The sequence below is a fragment of the Chiloscyllium punctatum genome, chromosome 3, assembly GCF_047496795.1.
Source record: "Chiloscyllium punctatum isolate Juve2018m chromosome 3, sChiPun1.3, whole genome shotgun sequence".
Lineage (NCBI taxonomy): Eukaryota > Metazoa > Chordata > Chondrichthyes > Orectolobiformes > Hemiscylliidae > Chiloscyllium > Chiloscyllium punctatum.
The window spans coordinates 127,431,823-127,453,146 of NC_092741.1; the positions used below are offsets into that span (position 1 = coordinate 127,431,823).

A 21,324-nucleotide genomic window follows, 5' to 3' on the forward strand; every position below is an offset into this window, starting at 1 on the left:
CTTGTGTATGGGCATTTAAAGTCAACTTTCAGCAGTTCAGGTCTGTTGGTCATGGACTGGGGCCAGGACCAGGCTGAGTGGTCCTCACCTGCTGCTTGCATTGAGCTGCTGTTGCAAGATATGTTGTGCAGGGGATCGCGAGGTTCTGCGAGACTTGTTTCTTATTTGAAATCTCAAAGTTGGAGAGAAGGTGCTTTCCATATTGGGTTGACATCTCACCTCCCTACGACAACCTGCGATAGCAACTTGTTGTTTGCTTTCAAGCCAGAGTGGCTCCTATTGGCTTATCAGCTTTGAGAGTGTATTGCCATCCTTTATTGAACACCTATCCTCTCTAGCCATTTATTGACCAATCAAGGAAACTGCAGGTTTCCCATAGGGGTCGGACTATGTGCTACAAAAGCCCAAAGAGCAAATCCTGAATAGATTTTTCAATTTGTACAGAGTTCTATGGATTGAAAGCCCAGTGGCCGATCAGAGGATGAGTCAAACAATAGATTTGATGTTGTGACTCACAGCAGAAGCTAGTGACTAATAAACTGAGCAAGTGAACTTTAGAACATGTTGGCAAAGAAAATATTTATCTGCATGTCAGGTAAAATTTGGGCAGGTAGAAATAACATGCCAGTGTTGGACTGGGGTGGACAAGATTAAAAACCACACAACACCAGATTATAGTCCAACAGGTTTATTTGAAAGCACTAGCTTTCAGAACACTGCTCCATCATCAGGTAGCTGATGAAAGCTAGTACTTCCAAATAGACATGTTGGACTATAACCTGGTGACATAGAAATAAGTCAGTTAAGTTAAGCATTAATGGAAGACGTAGTGGTTGTGGGCTATTATGCAAACCAAGTAACACAAGTAGAATATGTCCATGATTAAATTCTAAAGAAGAGCCACACTAGACTTGGAACACTAATCTGATTTTGCTCTGCACAGATGCTGCCAGACTTGCAGAGTTTCTCCAGCATTTTCTGTGTTTGTTCCTTGATATAGGGTGCACGGTGGCTCAGTGGTTAGCACTGCTGCCTCACTGCACCAGGGTCCCGGGTTCGATTCTGGCCTTGGGTGACTGTCTGTGTGGAGTTTGCACATTCTCCCCATGTCTGTGTGGGTTTCCTCCAGGTGCTCCAGTTTCCTCCCACAGTCCAAAGATGTGCAGGCCAGATGAATGGGCCATGCTAAATTACCCATCGTGTTAGGTGCATTCGCCAGAGGGAAATGGGACTGGTTGGGTTACTCTTCGGAGAGTTGGTGTGGACTTGTTGGGCCAAGGGCCTGTTTCCACGCTGTAGGGAATCTAATCTGTATAGATATGTATTTGAATTTAAAGTGTTAAATTAACAGTACAGGTATAGTTCACACTTTTTGCCACTCAGTGTTTGGTGGTGTAGGGCTAAACTGTGCATTTCACAAAGGACCTTGGTTTAATCCCTGATCAACAGTCTTTTCTTAGTCCGTGAGATGCAAGGAATTACATGTTATCGTAGGGCAAGGAGAGAAAAATCAGCCGGCACTTTCCAGTACAACTGAATGGATAGATCCAAATTGTGTGTACAATGATTTACCAAAAGCACACAATGTGAGCTTTGATTAAAGAAATAACAGGGACTCTCTTGTCTCTACCTGCCCCTGCACATTACAATTAAACAACCTGCTGGCTTTCACTACCCAGACCCAAATGATACAAATTCATAGTTAACGGTAAGGCAGCACGCAATTTTGGAACCATAGCCCAGGTTAGTCATTGCCCTCAGCAGGAAAAGAAGGAAAAATAGCAAAATAAAATACACAGGTATGATGAACTGAAGAATTATACACTTGCTAGTAACATTATTAACTTGAGTGAAATGATCAATCTCTGAACTAGAATATAGAGTTCAACTGACTCTTTGGCAATACAACTTCCACTGTAAATCTCTTACATAAGTATAAGTGATCACTGTCATTCAACTCAGTTAACATTAACATTATAAACTACATTTTCACACTGGATTTCTCTTTTGATATACATGTAAACCTTGAAAATATACTGAATGATTCGTGAAATTCTATCAGAGAGTGAACATCCTTGCTTTTGCACAAAACACATTTAGTTCTACTCTTCAATCACAGCTCTAACTCCTGCTGTTCTGAGATTCTGAAATGCATACACTCACGACTGAGGGCATTTTGCATGGGGAAAAGAATTCTTGCTCATAATGTTCGGTCGTTTGAAATGCTACATGATCAGAGACACGAAGAATTCCCATAGGAAGGCGTGTGAGAGAAGAAAGGTAACCAGATCAGGGTGTGAATGCCTACTCGGTGTTAGTTAGAAGGGTTGTAGCTTGAATTGAGGGAAAGCAACTGGTGGAAGGACTGGAGGAAGGAAAACAAATTGTGTCCGGATTTGTTTGTTGGAGGCACAACATTGGACTGAACTTTCTCTTCAGCTTCAAGACATCAATGCAGGGACCACATGGGTATCCTGACTCCATGCTTCCCAGAAATGACCCAGGCAACACAGTCCTCTGGAAGGCAGCCTCCAATGCTTGCACTCTGTTAAGGATAGTGGGCAAACTTCTGACATCTGAGGGCCAGAGGACACACTCAGCAAATTGAGCTCAAGAATTTTGTACTGCTGAGACAAATCAAAGTCTACAACCTTATGAGGGAGCCACCCTCGAGGCATAAATGCACAGCAAAAATTAAAAGGGGTGGAACCTGCGCATCCCTGCAAGTGAAGGAGAAATCCATGTTGAGGAGCTGTTTAGGATCCAGGTGCAAAATTGCCTGCTGTAGCCTTTTGAAGAAAGTAATGGTTACGAAGGGGCTAATTTTCATCTTACTTTGGCTCCACCTATTCTATTATTGTCACATGCACACCATGTGAGGAGACAATGAGTTCTACTCTTGAGTTCAAAGGGAGGAGGTGAACTTGTACAAGCTCTCTAAGGGCCTGGTAATTAGGTCAGTCCAGATGCACTTGTACTTATTGCTAACATGCCATAAACGCGAAGGATGGTACCTCTTTTGTAGATATCCTATATCCTTTAACATCAATCAGAGATAAGCACAAGATAAAGCAAAGACAAAATAGGCAAAGATTTGCCTCAAACAACCTTTACCTGTTACCATATACTAGTAACAGTGGCAAATAACATAAGGTGTCGGCATCTGGGAAAATCCCACCATGGCCCATCATGAGTCGTGAAGCTTCCAGTTCCAATGGATCTCTGGCCTGCCAATGGAAAGTCACTTTTCTAATTTCATAGAATCCCTACAGTGTGGAAGCAGGCCATTCAGCCCATTGAGTCCACACCAATCCTCTGAACAACATCCTACCAAGGCCCAGCACCCTACCTTATTTCTGTAACAATGCACTTCTTATGGCTAATTCACCTGGCCTGAACATTCTTTAGATACTATGGACAATTTAGCATGCCCAATCCACCTAACCGGCACATCTTTGGACTGTGACAGGAAACCAGGGCAGCTGAAGGAAACCCAGGCAGACAAGGGGAAAATGAGCAGACTCCACACAGACTGTCACGCGAGGGGAATCGAACATGGAACCCTGGTGATGTGAAGCAGCAGTGCTAACCACTGAGCTGCTCCCCTTCTCATTCAGTTAGTGATACAGTAAGGTGGGGGTGGGGTGGGATGCAGTGCAAGGACACTCTGTTCATGGCAAGATGTCAGCGAGGCTTCAAAATCTCTTCGATTTGTGGCCTTTTGGGCTGCTGCGGATCAGAAAGTGGGTTGTATTGCCTGCTCATGCCTGGGAAACCTTATCAGCAGCAGGATGATTTCATAGAGCCATTCTGATGTGGCTTTCCTCCTAATTTTTCAAACCCTTCTCCAGGCTTGTGACCCTGGTATCAGGAAAATCCACCGAGGTGACTGGAACCACATGCAAAAGCAGAAGCCCTGGAATCTACTGATGTGCATGTTTGGCATGGGGTAGGAGAACTATTGGAAGAGTGATGTTAGTCACAGCTGAACTGGGGAAGTGAGGATCAGAGGCAAGAGCAGGGTTTTGTTTTCCACAGCCACCTGAACCACTCCCGTGTCCGATATCAGGCACTTCAACTGGGCACAAAGTTCTGAACAATGAAGGATTTCCTGGGAATTAGTGAGCAAGTTTCACTGTGTGACCTTCCCAGGGCATGGGAAAGCTGTATGGCCCCTATTTAATCCCTGATTCACCACTAAATTGTGGTGGGCTCAGGGATAATGGGTGTTAGTTGGCTCATCATGAGCCAAATTGGCATTTCATCACTGGTGGCTCAGAATCCCTTGTCAACCATTTCTGTGTTCAGTCACCATCAGGAAGAGGTTTTCCCGCTGCCTGGAGACTAACAGAGAGCTCTCTCATCATTGAATGAACTAGGCCTCCATGGGGATTGTTGCATTAAACCCAGACCAGAGTTTGGTATTTAGCGACTGCATTTATTAGGAGTGTTGCACATTGTTACAGCTTCTTCTGATAGCCATTCATAATGAGTCAATATTCATAATGTACAAACAACAACAAAGCATTGACAATCAATTTGACCATTTCTGATCTGAAGATGAGCTACTTTTATTAACGTTTGCTCCTTGTCCCTTATCTAATAACAATCTATTGCTATGAGTCTTAAATATTCACTTCTGACCTGCATTTTAATTTATCGCCAGCAGTTAATTGACTGCTTCATTTCTTGCATGGGTATGGCAGACACTCCATTCAGGAACGATTGTCATTTGTTTCTCATGGAAGTCATGAGACCCTAAATAGTTTTCATTTATGAGGTTCCTATTGTGCACATGGGAACAGTTATAATTCCCTTTAAGATGTCAGAAATTACAGCTTTATAGACAAATTATAGACTTTAAGAAGGTGAATTTACAAGAGTCAGAGGTGGGATGAAGTATTGGACAAGAAATCTAAAAGTCCAGAGTTCCTGCCATGTTGCAGATCTGTCTCCACAGGGTATGTTTACTGGACATGATGTGATTACTATCTGAATACTAGTCTACTTGATGGTTTTGCCTTTCAGTTGGGCAGGGACCTCTTTAGGGCAGGCTGCAGTTTGACCAGTGACGGGGAGTGGGGACGGATGTCTCGACATAAGTTTGGACATTTGCATTGGGGTGTGTTAAGTGGAAAGGAACTCGGGGAGTCAGAGGAAAGCACTCCTGATCCTCCTGACTCACAAGGAGTGCTGGAAAATCACTTACCTTCTCCCTGAAGCTGTCCTCGCCTCCCTTCAGCTGCTGGAGACACCTGGCCGGCCACAGTTAAACCTGTAAAACAGGTTAAATCAGAGGCTGCCAGCGTCATTAAGATATGTAGATGCCAAGCCACTTCCTGTGGGTTGGCTGGCTGTTCGTTCCCTGTTACCCCTTCTGTTAAACCCGGAAGCTGGCGGGTTGGAGAAGGGTTAGGATCGGGTTTGAGATTTTCTTAAATTTCAACCCCTGACCCAACCTCAGCCTGTCTGATTTTGGGTGATAAATTCAAACCCCTAGCAGGCATGCCACTAAATCCCCAGAAAGGAAAAATACCTTCAACATTTCAATACTCCTGTGGACTTTATAGTAGTCATAGTTTATATTCTATACTTCATAATCTGCTGAATTTTATATTTGCTTGTGTTCATAGATTGCAATCATGAATTCACTCTTGATGGGAGTTTTCCCTAACACTCCCTTCTCCAACCCCTTTCCATGGCTTTGTTGGGTTCTGGCAACAATGAAATAACAACAAAGGGTTTTGACCAATCCACAAATCCTTGTCCTTCCCATCTTCACATCTCCGTCCTTTCCAATGGTGTAGAACGTACAAGAACACAGTTTCTGCTCAGTTCTTAAAACACCTGTTTCACCTGAAGGACATTTCCAAATTGAAATTGTTGTGCTTAGAGAGAATGTTGCTTCTTTCTCTCAAATGAACTTTCAATGTATTCTGAGCTTCCAAACAGAAACATTAACTGCAACTAATTTTCCATGTATTTTTTGCTTCTTAGCTGTTCATCCTTATTGCAACGTCAGGTCACAGGGGCATTTATTTGAACTTAATAATATTTTAGTGAAGAAACCAATTATCTTGCAGAATACAGTAACATTCTACCATTCCAGGGGATGTGTTCCTGGAATACACCATAATTGATGATTTTCGCAAATAGAAAACATGGTCTTATGCATGAGTATTGCTTAATTTTACTATAGAATAAGCAAAGATAGACTTTCAGTCAGTAAAATAGTACACAGTTAATATTGAGCTGATGAGCAAAGTTGTGAAGGGGAAACATGTAAATGATGGCATTCTGCTGCATTCCCTAATCTACTTGGTATTAAAGAATGCATTGCACAAAAATACATAGACATTTTCTAAAGCACATGGCTCATCACATTTTTTCAAAGGCAACTATAAAAGTGTCTAGCAATGAGAAGAAATTCAATTTAATCACTTGAGATGTTGTATATTTCTGTTGGAAGTCAAAGCTTAAACTATAATTGGGGAAGCAATTTCAAATGTCAAAATTTTCAAGTTTCTCTTAAAATCCATGTACAAATCAAATATTTTTTCTTTAAAATTCAACAGTTGACTCTCAAATGTAAGTCGATGCATTATTTATTTTGTATAAATCACTTTAGATCATGTAGCTGTTCTTCACTTCCTTTAATATTAATGATGGTTCACCAGTTGTAGAATAGTTCTCATTGCTAAGCTTGTCTCATGGTGGTGGAGTGCACCACTGATACAAAAGACCATAAGACCAGGAGAAATGATACTCTGATCAAACAATGCACTGTGGGTTTGGAAATAGAAAGACAGATGAGAAGGTTAGACAAGACACAGGAAGTAATTTAAATCTGTTCTGGTGCTATTTGAAAGAAAGTGGGGCATCTTAGAAATGCTGTTCTCCAGCATTGAAGATTGACAAGGGTGTCAAGAAAAATGTTAACGTTTGTTCAAGAGTTTCTTTGGGATTGCATTATCCTGCATATAGGACAGTGATTTCATTAAAATCCAATCAAATGGCCCTAAAATAGGCATTATCATTTTTTGGAGCACAGTCATAGCAAGGAGGAGGTATGAAGGGATTTGATTGAAAAAGGATTTGTTGTTTTAGTGAGTAAAGTAGTTTGGTCTGCTTAGAGATCTAAGGTTTGATTGACCACTTGAGATAGACCCCAGCTTTTAGAATTGTTTGACAACCAGTGTCATTATAACAAGGGTGTCACAGTGGCTCAGTAATTATCACTGATGTCACACAGTGCCAGGGAACAAGGTTCGATTCCAGCCCTGGGTGACTGTCTTTGTGGAGTTTGTACATTCGCCCCACACCTGCATGGTTTCCGCCAGGTGCTCTGGTTTCCTCCCAAGTCCGAAGATGTGCAGGTTCGGTGGATACGCTTTCCTAAATTGCCCCATGGTGTCCAGGGATGTGCAGGTTAGGTGGATTGGCTATGGTAAATTGTTTTATAATATCCAGAGACACACAGGCTAGGTGGATTAGCCAGAATAAATGCACAGTTATAGGGACAGCGTAGGGATCTGAGTCTGGGTGCGATGCTAATCAGAGGTCTGGTGTACACATAATGTGCCAAATGGCCTCTGTCTGCATTTTCAGTTTCTATGTAGTCTTGCTTAGTAGTTTAATAAAGGTAATATGATGGTGTAATAGCGTGCAAGTTGTAGTGCGTCATGGATAACTAGGCCACACTCTTTCGCCCAACTCAGGGATCTTACAACAATATTCCAAAAATCGCTGAAATATGTAGCCAAATTAAAGTAAAGATGGCAAAATATCCAAACACTTTTCTTACCTCGACAACTTGGCAATGGGCTGCTCCATTGGCCTGTAGAACGGCACTGTGCTCTTAACGCACCATGCAGTGAATATCCCGGATTACAGGTAAAGTTAACCACATCATTCAGATTGAATTGACTGCCATTAGTTTTGCCATGAGCTGGGTTGCCGGGGTGACCACATGTGATTGCTGAAACAATTAAGTTTGAGGTGTACAATGTGAACATAGAAGCTTGTAAAAGACTTTAGATGAATAATTCACCATTAAATATATTTTGAGTTTTCAGATTACTGTGTTAAGAGATATTGTGTTCTGTTATTTCAAACAATTTTTCCTGTTAGTACAATTAGTAAAATCATTGCTCACAAATAACTAAGAAATAGAAAATGTACTTGGAGCTGTGGAGACATGAAATTGTCTGGCTGCGGAATGGGACAGATCTGGTACAACGTGAGATCTCATGACGTTTAAATTCTGCACAGATGTATTGTCTCTAAAGCTTGTCAAAGTCTTTTTTTAAAAAAACCTGTTAAATGTCAGATTTATGTTACTAACATATTGCAAATACTAATTTGATACTGGTATCTGTATTAAGATAGTGTAATCAATAGCACACAAAGTATTGCTGACTCTGCATTGACTTGGAGGTACCTTCCCCATGCCTCCACTTCTCGCCTTTGAACAACCACCAAACCACAAACAGATCATTGTCCACAACAAACTGCCCAGTTTTCAGGACAACAACATATAACCTTTTCACATTTGATGCTGCAAGACATGTCAGAGTATCAACATGGATACCACCATTACATGTGGGGACACCTCCCATTGTGTACATGGCAGGTACTCATGTGACTTGGCCAATGTTATCTATCTCATATGCTACAAGCAAGGATGCCCTGAGGCATGGTACATTGGTGAGACCAAGCAGAGGCTACGGCAACACATGAATGGACACTGCACAACAATCAAAAGACAAGAGTGTTCCCTCTCAGCTGGAGAACACTTCAGCAGTCCGGGACATTTGACCTCAGACCTTTGGGTGACCATCCTTCAAGGCGGACTTCGGGACAGGCAACAACACAAAGTGGCCGAGCAGAGGCCGATAGCTAAGTTCGGCAGCCATGAAGATGGCCTCAAAGGGACCTTGGGTCCATGTCACACTACAGGTGACCCCACTGCCTGATACATAGACACACACACACTCCTACAGACCCATACACTCATGCAGGCCCTCTCTCATACACAAGCTCTCTCTCATATACTCACACATACAGTCCCACACTCTCACGCACACATACACCCTCTTATAGACTTATATCTCTTTACACTCACACACATACACACATTTTCTCACAGACCCCCCACACACGTACACACACATATAAGGTTGCGGGGTAAATTCGTACTTGCAGAATTACATTCTATTTTTCTCAAAAACTAGATGAATCCATGTATGATTCTGTAAATCATTTTTTTAGATTAGAATCAGTCTGAACATTGGGGCACAGACAGCCTCACACAGGGCACCTCACACCTTCAATGCATTATCTGGCCGAACATGGCACCTATTGTTAAAGTTCACTTTAGAATGTAATATTAAGAAAGTTCTGCAATTTACAAATGAAAGAACTGAAACCAACATGGTCATTCTAAAAAATGAGAGACTTAACAAATAATCCAGGTCTTTTTCAATATATAATTCCAGTTCCATCACACAGTAAATGTTTGCTATAAATTCTCTGTCCTATGATCTTATACACCACAATTAGGAGCAGTGTTCCGAAAGCTAGTGCTTCCAAATAAACCTACTGGACTATAACCTGGTGTTGCGTGATTTTTAACTTTGACTCTGCATTGTTCATATTCCAGATTGTACTTACTTAAACAAATTAAAATTTGCTTTGGTCACTGGTCTTGGAAACAGCAGTGACATTTTCAATAGTACTTAAAATAAAAAAACTGTTTTAGCACCTCAGTATGAACAACAAATTACCTAAAACGCTTTGAAACATCACAAGTTTTGTTCTTGTTTAAAAATAGGCTGTCATATTGCAGCCAGCATGAGATTAGATTAGATTACTTACAGTGTGGAAACAGGCCCTTCAGCCCAACAAGTCCACACCGCCCTGCCGAAGCGTAACCCACCCATACCCCTACATCTACATTTACCCCTTACCTAACACTATGGGCAATTTAGCATGGCCAATTCACCTGGCCTGCACATCTTTGGACTGTGGGAGGAAACCGGAGCACCCGGAGGAAACCCACGCAGACACGGGGAGAATGTGCAAACTCCACACAGTCAGTCGCCTGAGGCGGGAATTGAACCCGGGTCTCAGGCGCTGTGAGGCAGCAGTGCTAACCACTGTGCCACCGTGCCGCCCACAAAAAAAGATATAAAGGGTGAGACCAGATCCTTAAGGTGCTTGTTGATCACTCAGCATTAACACATTTAAATGGTTAATGTGATGCAGAATGATGCAGAGCTGCACATTTCAATTCAATGTCGAAAGAAATTTGACCTGCGTTCAATTATCCAAACTTTATTCTACATTGTCTGGTCGCCCTGCTGTAGGAAGGATATTATTAAGCTGGCGAGGTTCAGAACAGATTTACCAGATGTTGCCAGGAATGGAGTGTTTGAGTTATAAGGAGAAGCTGGAACTTTTATCACTGGAGCATAGGAGGTTAAGGGGCAACCTTATAAAGGTTTATAAAATCCACGAGGGGTACATAAACAGTGAATGGCAGGTGTTTTATTTCCCCTAGGATGGAGATTTCAAGGTGAGAGGAGAAAAATTTTAAAAAGGCATGAGGGGCAATTTTTTTTTTACACAGAGTGTGATTTGTGTGTGGAATGAACTTCCAGAGGAAGTGGAGAATTTGGTACAGTTACATTGTTTAAAAGACATTTGGATAAGTACATGAATAAGAAATGTTCAGAGGGGGATGGGCCAAGTGCAGGCAAGTGGGACGAGTTTAGTTTGGGATTATGGTCAGCATGATCTGATTGTAGCAACTGTTTTTAAGTTGTGTGACTCTATGACTCTATTATCAACATGTATCAGAGTAACAAAGAAATAATTTTGTCAGAAATTCATGAAAATTATGTTGCATACTTTTAAACTGTTGTAAAAGTGGACTCTCACACCCATATTTTAAATTGGTAATACATAATTTTACATTTCTAAGCATTTGAAGGGAGTTGCAAAACATTCCACATGCATGGGATTACTTTTAAAGTTGTGTCACTGTTTTAATGTGTTTCAGAGCCAAGTATTCCACCAAGTAGTCCATGTCTCAGTTACTGGTTTATTGTAAAGTCTACAGAAAAGCAGACTTTTTTGGAGAGTGTCTATTCATGATTGTATTGATTGATTTGCCAAAAGTGAGTGGACACAGAAGACTGGAGATTTTTTTCCAAGAACGAGCCCGAGGTTTTCAAGCAATCTAATGCACGTCATGAACTGGTCCTTTAATCAAATGAGCTGACACTACACAAAGACCCTTCAAAAACTTGAACACTGTAAATGGTGTCAATGAATAGCTTTAGATGTTTGTTGCATTCTCTTAACATCATAAAATCCTCACAGTATGGAGGCAAACCATTTAGCTCATCAAGTCCCCAGCTACTCTCAGAAGAGCATCCCACCCAGAACCCCCCCCCCCCCCCCCCGCCCCAACACCACCACCATCCCTACATTTTTCATGACTAAATCACCTCACCTACAGATCCCTGAACACTCTGGGCACTTTACAGGGCCAATCTACCTAACCTGCACATCTTTGGACTGTGGCAGGAAACCAGGTCACCTGAAGGTAACCCAGACAGACACATGCAAGCATACACAAACTCCGTATAGACTGAGGCTGGAATCAAACTCAGGTCCCTGGTGCTGAGAGGAGTAGCGTTAACCACTGAGCTACCGTGCTGCCCCATTAGGGAATCAAACAGATGGGAATTGATCAAACTATTCTGCTATTGGAGAAACTTAATAGCTTATTGCTTGAGAATGAAAAATTTTAGCCTTTCAGGATGAAGCCAAACCTCTACCTTCTGCCCTTCATTGGATTTGTATATCAATTTTTGAAGAAATTCTTGCAAGCACAATAATGGGCAAAAATATTTTTTTTAGCCTAACTACAAGCTCTACATGTATAAAATGAAACCATTCCCAAAATTAATCATTATTTCCTTTTATTATTGAGTGTAAGATTTCAAGACGTCACATGCATCAGCAAGGACAAATGATGACAGTCTAATAACATGGAAATCTGCCTTTGAAATTTCAGAAATACCTGTTTGAGTTGAACTACACAAGTCTTTAGAATAATGGAAATCCACAAAATGGGCTGTCAGTTCCTTTTGTATTATCTCTCAAGACTAGTTTAATCTTTAAATGGGAGTGAGGAAGAGGCCTACTCTGCCATTTAATTAGGTCATGACTGATCTCCCCAACCCTGATAATCTTTCAGTCCTTAATGTACCAAGAATCTATCCAATCCTATTGTAAAAAATTTCAAAACAACCCACTTCCACCAAATAGTCAGGAAGAGAGCTCCAATAGCTCATGACCCTCTGCAGTAGAACAAAACAATTCACCTCTGCTTTAAATGGGCGACACTGTCCTTGTAAAAAGTGAGCCATAGTTCTTGTTTCTGCTATAACAGTAAATATCCTCTCCAGACCAACCCTTCCTCATAAGAAAACCTGAACACTCTGGATATTAAACTGGTACACTTGCTCCGAACTGCTCTGAATGCAATTTATTTATTAAATAAGGTGACCAACCATGCATGGTACTCAAAATATATTCCCAGCAATATCCTGCATAACTGAAGAATAACCTCCAAGTTTTATATTGAATTCCCCCCACTATAAATAATACCATTGTGTTAACTTTGCTAATTACTTGCTGTTCCTGCATCACTGACCTTGTGATTCATACATGAGGGCAACTAGATCCCGAGAGAAAGTGAGGACCGTAGACACTCGAGAGTGGGGTCCTGGTGAAGGGCTTATGCCCGAAACGTCGATTCTCCTGCTCCTCAGATGCTGCCTGACCTGCTGTGCTTTTCCAGCACCACACTCTCAACCAGATCCCTCTTGCAGTCTCTCACCACTTAGTTAATATCCAAATCATTCTTCCTGCTAAAATGGACAGTAAAATGTTTTCCAACATTATTGCCCATTTGCAACATCTTTGTCCACTCAATCTCTGTCTATATATTTTTTTAAGCCTCCTTAAGTCCTCTTCACAACTTAATTATCTACCTGTCCTTGTGCCATCAGCAAATGTGGCAAACCCACTTTCCATCTCTTCGTTCAAATAATTTATATAAATTGTAAACAGTTAAAAGTCCCAGCACCGATATCTGAAAAAGAATTATTTATGTTGACTGTCTGCTTCTTGTTAGACAGTCAATCCTCGATCTGTGTCAATATGATAACTTCACCCCATCCCATTTTAACTTTAACTCTGCGCAATAGTTCAATGATTTTAATTTGAATTGGCAATGTGGTGTACATCCATCCAGCCATCTAATTTTATTCTCAGCAATGGAACGTAAAATCCAAAAAGGCTGTAATTCAATGGGTCAATGATTCACTCACATTGGCATAAGCCAACTACCAGAAGTTAAATTCATTTCTGGAACTTTTGAGTTAGGTGATTGTCAAACCAGCTAAGAGATATAAAACAGAACTATTTTCAGGCGTTGATTAACAGTACATCAGGCATTCTGACTAATACTAGTCTTGTGAACACTCACTTGGCATAAAAATGCATTTCTAATAGAGCAAAAAGGGAAAGATTTCGAAAAGCAGGCAAAAATAACTTTCAACACAGCAAAGAAATGATACTTACGAACACAGACTGCTGGTTGTCCTGACCAATTATGGTCCTGTTGGCAAATTCTCACTGAGGAGCCAACGAGACGGAAACCTGGATTGCACTGATAGACAACGGTGTCACGGTAACTAAAGCCATCTCCACTGATGTGGCCGTTTACAATTGGATCTGGAGAGCCACAGTGACCAGCTGAATTAGAGAGCAAAGAACGGAAAGCAGGTAAGACAACAGCCATACCATTTCAACATTAGCAACATCTTACATAAATGAAATGCTGAGAAACATGGACTACTTTTATAAGGAATGAGGAAACATGGAAAAACACAATAATTCCAGGAGACCATCTGAAAAAGTATAAACATCTATTTCTCGAATTACATCATGGCAGACAGTAGCTCCATTATGATGAAAAAGTAAAATGCATGTCTGTTCTCATTGCATATCTTTTGGATAGCTCAGGTATCCATTTGGAGAGCTGAGATACCCCTATGAATACAATTTCAGGACACTTCCAGAGTTGTTGTTGGGAAGGTGGGAGGGCTGTATAACTTGTTCTTTGGGAATGAGGGTCAGAGGTGCTTGCAGGAAGGTGTCAGGTACCCACTGAGGTTTTTAACAGCAGAGGATATTCCGAATAAGAGGAGCATATACCCCTTGGAACTGTCCAACTTGTAAAGACTGGTCAAAAAGTGTCAAGAAGTATTAAACCACAGACCATAGCCTAAAATTTAGAACTTTAAGTAATAGGACTTTTTTTTATGAATATAGGTACCTGTGGATAAGCAATGAGTTAGTTTGATAGGTGGGAAGGAAAAGGATGGTGAGTGGAATGGGCACTAAACTGGCATAGGGTTATGAGGGGTCGTAACATTAGGTTGCATGGGTGGGTCATCTCGAGTGTCTTGGGTTGAGGGGTTGTGATGGAGGTGTGATGGGAAAGGGCTGGCGAATGTTTGCTCTTTTTGGAGATAAGATATCCCTTGGGTTGAGGTAAAACATCCTTTAGGACATGCAAAGGTATGCTTATGCATAAAAAAATGCATAAACATATTGGGACTGCTCAAGTTGTCAAAGCAACATTCAAGAAAAATCCTAATTTTAAATTTGTTTGTCTACCAAGAACTACTATAGGAATACTGATGAAAGACAAATTTCTATTTGCATAATAGACAGTTTAATTGGTTATTAAATTAAAATGTTTGTTTTCATAAGGAATTAGTTGAAACAATTTCAATGTTTTTTCGATAATTGGGAGTGCTTTTCTTTTCAATTGTGACATCGCAGGGATGGGTAAGCGACACGATATGCTATTAATTGGTCATGGAGGCTGTGAAAGCAGATGGCTGCTTCATGTCTCAATCTTTATTTTTACGACAGCGCTTGAGCCCTGAAGCTTGATTTCCATACAGCCCTACCCAGATTCAGGGAGTTGGGAGTCCTAGTTAGCTTAGAATTAGTCATGGGGAATAGGATCCATTGTGGGTGTCTAGAAATAAATTACCACACTTTTCAAAATTGAAAATATACATTGATGCAATGGATATAAAAGAGAGATCAGAAAATATTAACTTCTCCCAAATACACCAGCCATTGTGGCATCATAAAACGAAATGTAACATTAAGTCATGCAATGTGAAATGTTGTTTAAGTTGGAGACTGAGTCAGCTTAATCATGATCGTCAGTCTATAGTGGAGGCAATTGTCTGATTTCATGCTCCTGGCAGGACATCTCTCCTGCTCACTGTATAATGGAAAGTCAGATGTGTGTTCTGATCATTTCTCACTATTTAAATTAATACCCAGGAGTTATGCATTATGTGTGCCTACCTTTCCAGCATGGGATATCAGTGGCAAGATTAGAGTGGTGCTGGAAAAGCACAGCAGGTCAGGCAGCATCCGAGGAGCAGGAAAATCAATGTTTCGGGCAAAAGCCCTTCATCAGGAATCATTGACCTTCTGTGCTTTTCTAGCACCATTCTAATCTTGACTTTAATCTCCAGTATCTGCAGTACCCACTTCCACCTGGGTTATCAGTGAGCCAGCTTCTCTGCTCAGGGCACTGAATGGGAATATGACATTTTGAAAAACATAATTATGGGCTGCAAAAGTTCAGAAGGAACAGCATTTATTTTGATATTTGTCATCCACTCTACTGTCCTAGTTCAGGTACAGTGTGGGCTCACTGTACTACATTTACCTGAGTAAAAGTTGGCCTTAAGTAAAAGTTGACGCATGACTTTGGCCAAAAGAATCCTTAATTTTTCATTTACCTCAATTCATTATTGATTAAATCATTCAACTCTCCTGCATCAAGGCTTCGGTCAAAAAGTGGAACCATCAACCAGGCCTTCCCATTCTTTCTCATTCCCTGACCATCCCCTCCAAACAGCACTGAAACAGGGCCATCATTGCTGCCACTCTGTGTTTGTCTCCATGTGTGTGTTTCTGAATGTGGGTGTGTATTTCTGAATGCGTGTGTTTGTGTGCACACACGTGTGTCTGTGTGTGTATGTGTGTGTGTGTGTGTGTGGATTCTTTTCAGAGACGTAGCTGCGTTAGAATGATTACTTACTAAGGATGATACAAAAAAATGGGTGATTTTGAAATCTTGGCAAGAAGACACGAATGCTATGATGACAGAGTTACCGTTGCAACTAGAGGGGCAACGAGTTAACCATCAAACATCAAATTGAGGGTGGCAGGTGGTTTAGTGATTAGCACTGCTGCCTCACAGAGCGAGGGACCCGGATTCGATTCTATCCTTGGATGTCGAGGAAGCTGATAGACTGGTGGTATTATTGCTGGACTCTTAATTCAGAGACACAGGCAATGTTCGGGGGACCTGGGTTTGAATTCCACTAGGGTAGATGGTGAAATTTGAATTCAATAAAGTTCTGGAAATAAAGGTCCAATGATAACAATGAAACCATTTCTGACCATCAGCAAAGCCCATCTGGTTCACTAATGCCCTTTGTGGAAGGACATCTGCCATCCACACCCAGTCTGGCCTACATGTGACTCCAGAGCCACAGCAATGTGGTTGACTCTTAACTGCCCTCTGGGCAATAAATGCTGGCCTAGCCAGCAATGCTCTCGTCTGGTGAATGAATAAAAAGAAACATGACTGTATGATAAGGAAAGTCAGATTATGGAACAGGGTGTATCTCCTTGACAGAACCCCTTAATAAAAAGGGAGAGAGTGTGAATGAAAGACAGATAGTGAATAAACGTGTGGATTCTTTTGACAACTGTGTTGGGCAGATGTATTTTAATAAAAGTTAATCTCTCAACAACATACTGTGTGAAAATTGAACCTCTTAGGGAGTGAATTTCAAACATTTTCAAGCATGTCAGTGAAGAGATTTCTCCTCATCTCAGTTCTAAATGATCACCCCTTAACCTAAGGCTCCTCCCTCTCATGTTTGAGGCTCCTCAGTCAGAGGAGGCATACTCTCAGATTTCACCCTGGTTGGGCCTCTTTAGAATCATGTATGTTTTTTTTACGCAAGTACAATACACATTCTCCTTCTTCAGAGAATATAGTTTAATGTCCTCTGCCAATTATCATAGGTTAACTCTTTCAATCCAATCATCAAGATAGTGAATTTTCATTGTATTCAGTTCAGTGCAAGAACATCTGACATACATTGAAGAATCAATGCCCAATAGGAACAATATTCAAATCTCCTAACAACATTTCACTTAGGGACAGCATGGTGGCTCAGTGGTTAGCACTGTTGCCTCTAAGCGCTCTGGACCTGGGTTTGATTTCAATCTCAGGCAACAATCTTTGTGGAGTTTGCACATTCTCCCTCCGTCTGTGTGGGTTTCCTTAGAGTGCTCCAGTTTCCTCCCACAGTCCAAAGATGTGCAGGTCAGGTGAATTGACTATTCTGAATTGCCCATCGTGTTCAGGGATATGTAGGCGAGGTGCATTGTCTATGGGAAATGCAGGGTTACAGGAACAGGGTAGCGGGGTGTGTCTGAGTGGGTGCTTTTTGGAGGGTCAGTGTAAACTAATAGACCGAATGGCCTGCTTCCACGCTGTAGGGATTCTATGATTATTACATCCATGACAGAAAATAAGACTTCTATCTTATTATTTTGAGCCTAACTAAAATCTTTCTCTCAAAGCTGGAAGGCCAATATTTTTACATAGTGCATTACTTTATTTTTTACTTATTTCTATACCATTATATCAATGATATGGAGGAGCCAGTGTTGGACTGGGGTGAACAAAGTTAAAAATCATACAACACCAGGTTATAGCCGAACAGGTTTATTTGGAAACACTAACTTCATCAGGAGTTGTGTGAAGGAGCAGTGCTTCGAAAGCTAGTGCTTCCAAATAAACCTGTTGGATTATAACTTGGTGTTATGTGATTTTTAACTTTGTCCATTATATCAAGTTATACAGAATTTCAAGAGCAGTTTGGCTCGAGTTTTCAAATGCAACATGCAAGTGTTATAGGATTCACTTGATATACTTCAGCTACAGGTCTCAATTGTCTAAGGTACATACCCAAACATCTGGTTTCCATTCCACTCCACAGTCCATTTACTTGGCACTCTCGAACGTGAGATCCAGCCAGTGTGTACCCAGTGTTACAAGTAAAGATTGCAGTCGCCCCATATGTCTGCAGTGTTCCAATCCTGTTACCATTTGGTGGGGAAGGAAGATCTCCACATGAGACAACTGGTTTAAAAAAGAAGTCACAGAATTAAGACTGGAAGGAGGCCACTCAATCCATCAAGTCAGCTCCATCATTCAATGAGATCACATCTGATGCAGATAATAACAATCCACTTTGGAAAACAAAAGCCCTCGTCACTCTTATCACTGAAGGAAAAAAAGTTTCTGATTATGTTCTCTTTCACAATTTTGAACCCGTTTATTAAATTTCACCTTAACCTTCCCTCATCTAAACAGAATAATTCCAGTTTCTATGGTTTTTTCACTTAACAGTCGTCACTCTCCCTTGCATCATTCAAGTAAATCTCAAAAGCACACTCTCCAAGGCCTTGACATACTTTGGCATACAAATGAGACATTTAATTCCTTTTTGTGCATTAAGCTTATGTCAAGTCATGCAATTTAAAATATTAAAAGCTCTGCCACAAATTTGGCAGCTCTAACTGTGTATGTGCTTCATAGAAATCTCTGTTCAATGCACATGCAGTAGAAAATCCTTTAAAAATTAGCATTAAAATAGCTGTTTACTTCTAAGTAATAGTTGAAGCAGATTTTGTCATTGGCCAGATAAGCATTTCTGCATTGAACATAGGAGTCACACATGCGGATCCTGCAGAACCTTTGACATAGCATTCTTTGAAGGAATTGCCTGGAAAATTAAAGATTCCACTGGGTAATTGCCCTGCACCTAGAGCCCTTCAAAAGTATCCAGTTAAATCAGAGAATTCATAGACAAACACTGCAGTAAATATTCAAATGTAAGTAGATATTCGGGAGGTTAGATTTTAGGGTGGATAAAGAATTGAGCTGGAAGAAGCACAGCAGGTCAGGTAGCATCAGAGGAGGAGGAGACTTGACATTTCGGGTCAGAATCTTTCAGCAGTAAGGTGAGCGGCCTACTTTTGTGGCACACTAACCCCTACTCACTGCCACACTCACTGAGTCCTGAAGAAAGGTTCCAACTTGAAATGTCAACTCCCCTCCTTTTCTTATGTTGCCTAACCTGCTGGGCTTTTCCCAGCTCAATTCTTCAGCCACTCTGACTCTCCAGAATCTGCAGTTCTCAACACTTCAAAAGTTGGATTTTATAAAATCTGATATAACTCCTGAGTAATGATTTGACTGAACATCCAATATAACTCATACATGCTTAACTACACCTCTTCTAGACCTCCACATTACATAAACCCTGATCTTACAATCCTGTTTCCCTCAGGATCCAAAATCATCTCCCATCCCTAGATGTGGTGACCCCTGCAAATGGACAATGTACCTGAAACCTCCTCGCCCGAATCCAATAGTGACCTGACCTGATCTGACCTCTGTCCTGTTCCCCTTGAGCACAACATACCACCCTATCCCCACCCCTCCACTTCCCATCCCAGATATCTTCCACCAACAATAAACAGTCCATTATGTACCAGGCCTCCACTACTTAGTGCCCATCTTACCCACCTGCTATCCAAATGGTACTTTCCTCATTCCCACTTGACAACCTACTTTTGTGGCACAGTAACCACTATTCACCTGCCACCCTTACCTCACACTTACATTTGTAGGCTTTGTCAAAGTGGTCACCTGTAATGTTGTGCATCCCTATGCCACAGAAAGTAGCAACTGATTGCTGTGAAAAAGGAGATATAATTCCCTGTTCTCTAACTACTCTGCACTATGAGAGACCAGTTCAAATTTAAAGTATGTCTCCGCATGTTTGAAGAAACCTGGATTAGAATCTCCTGTCTGAAATGTGGATCACTTTCATTATGTATAATAGTTGTGTCTGCGCTTCCTCTGAAAATGTGGCCCAAATAATTTCCAATTGCACAATAACTATAAAGAAAAATCAAAGGCACTTGCTCTTACTTTTGCAACTTGCTTTCTCATTGGATCCACTCCATGTACTGTTAGCGTGACACTGTATGACCTTGCTGCCCCTCAAGTAATAACCAGGTTTACAGCTTAACATGACTTTGTTTCCATATTCATTCATTGACCCATGAACGAGCCGCTTGACAACGTCTTTTGAAAGAACTGTTTCAATAGGAGGACATGACACAGCTGTGAGGGGAAAATAAATACAAATAAAAGGTGATCCATTATTATGATATTCCACACATAATTAACTCTACAAAGTCAACATTTACAGTGACATTTTATTGTTGCCATTTTATGTTTTCTCATATATTGTAATGATAAGAACACATCAATCAGACTGACAGGACAGACTGTGGGAGAAAGAACTGGATTAAATTGAAATCCTCAAGGGTCTAAATTAGTCCTATTAAGACTCTCTTTAGACACTTTCTTTCTTCAATTGTGACAGGCTTTTATGGCAGCAATTTTAAAAAGCTTTCTCCAAGGTGGAGGGCAAGGACTTAATTCTTGACCAAGGTCATTTAGGTTTTTGATTGACCTGTTTCATTGCAAAGACACACCTTTTTTTAATTTTTCTCCATTTTTGATTGTAGAATAAAATGGAAAAGTGACTCTTTTAATAAAGGATTGTGTAAGGGCTTGCTCACCTTTTGAAAATAAATTCCCAGCATTTATTGTCAGTGCTGTTTATACTGTTGCTTCTTCGAGCAGTGGGGGCAAGCTATTGCAGACAGATGGTACAAAGTAAGATTCAGCCAACAATAAGGAGCTGACTGGTGTGTGGAACAGTGGCTAGTTGTCAACAATATGTATTTGTTTATCAGGTAGCCATTCATCTTGTGGGTGGGAACAATTCAGCCAGAAACCTTCAGACCTCTGTAAGGACAATTGGTGCCCAGTATATGCTGGTGGTATGCAGACATCTAAAGCCTGAAGATAACCATTTTTTTTCCTTCACCAGTTGCTGTAAGCTGTGGCTTTTAATCTATAAGATAGAGACTTTATAATTTGTGAACGAGATACTCTACCTCATAAAAAGAAGTTAAAACCACCCAGAGAAGACACAGATCAATAAGACTAAACCATGACAATTAAAAGGATCATCTCAGCAG

At 40.9% G+C, this 21,324-nt stretch overlaps 1 protein-coding gene across 3 annotated transcripts in view; it reads right to left on the reverse strand.

Annotated features, from left to right (window-relative positions):
• The window catches only part of LOC140464913 (CUB and sushi domain-containing protein 1-like), a 2,358,623-nt gene that overhangs the window by 133,351 nt on the left and 2,203,948 nt on the right, over positions 1-21,324 (reverse strand). For 2 of the 3 annotated variants that reach the window (XM_072560545.1, XM_072560536.1), the window contains exons 51-54: positions 20,201-20,395; positions 18,167-18,340; positions 13,660-13,833; positions 7,805-7,978 (exon numbers count right to left, since the gene is read on the reverse strand). In XM_072560545.1, the coding sequence (XP_072416646.1) occupies positions 7,805-7,978; positions 13,660-13,833; positions 18,167-18,340; positions 20,201-20,395 (717 nt within the window). Of the gene's footprint in view, positions 1-5,209; positions 5,276-7,804; positions 7,979-13,659; positions 13,834-18,166; positions 18,341-20,200; positions 20,396-21,324 lie in introns of all 3 variants that reach the window. The other variant, XM_072560527.1, reaches the window with a different exon arrangement.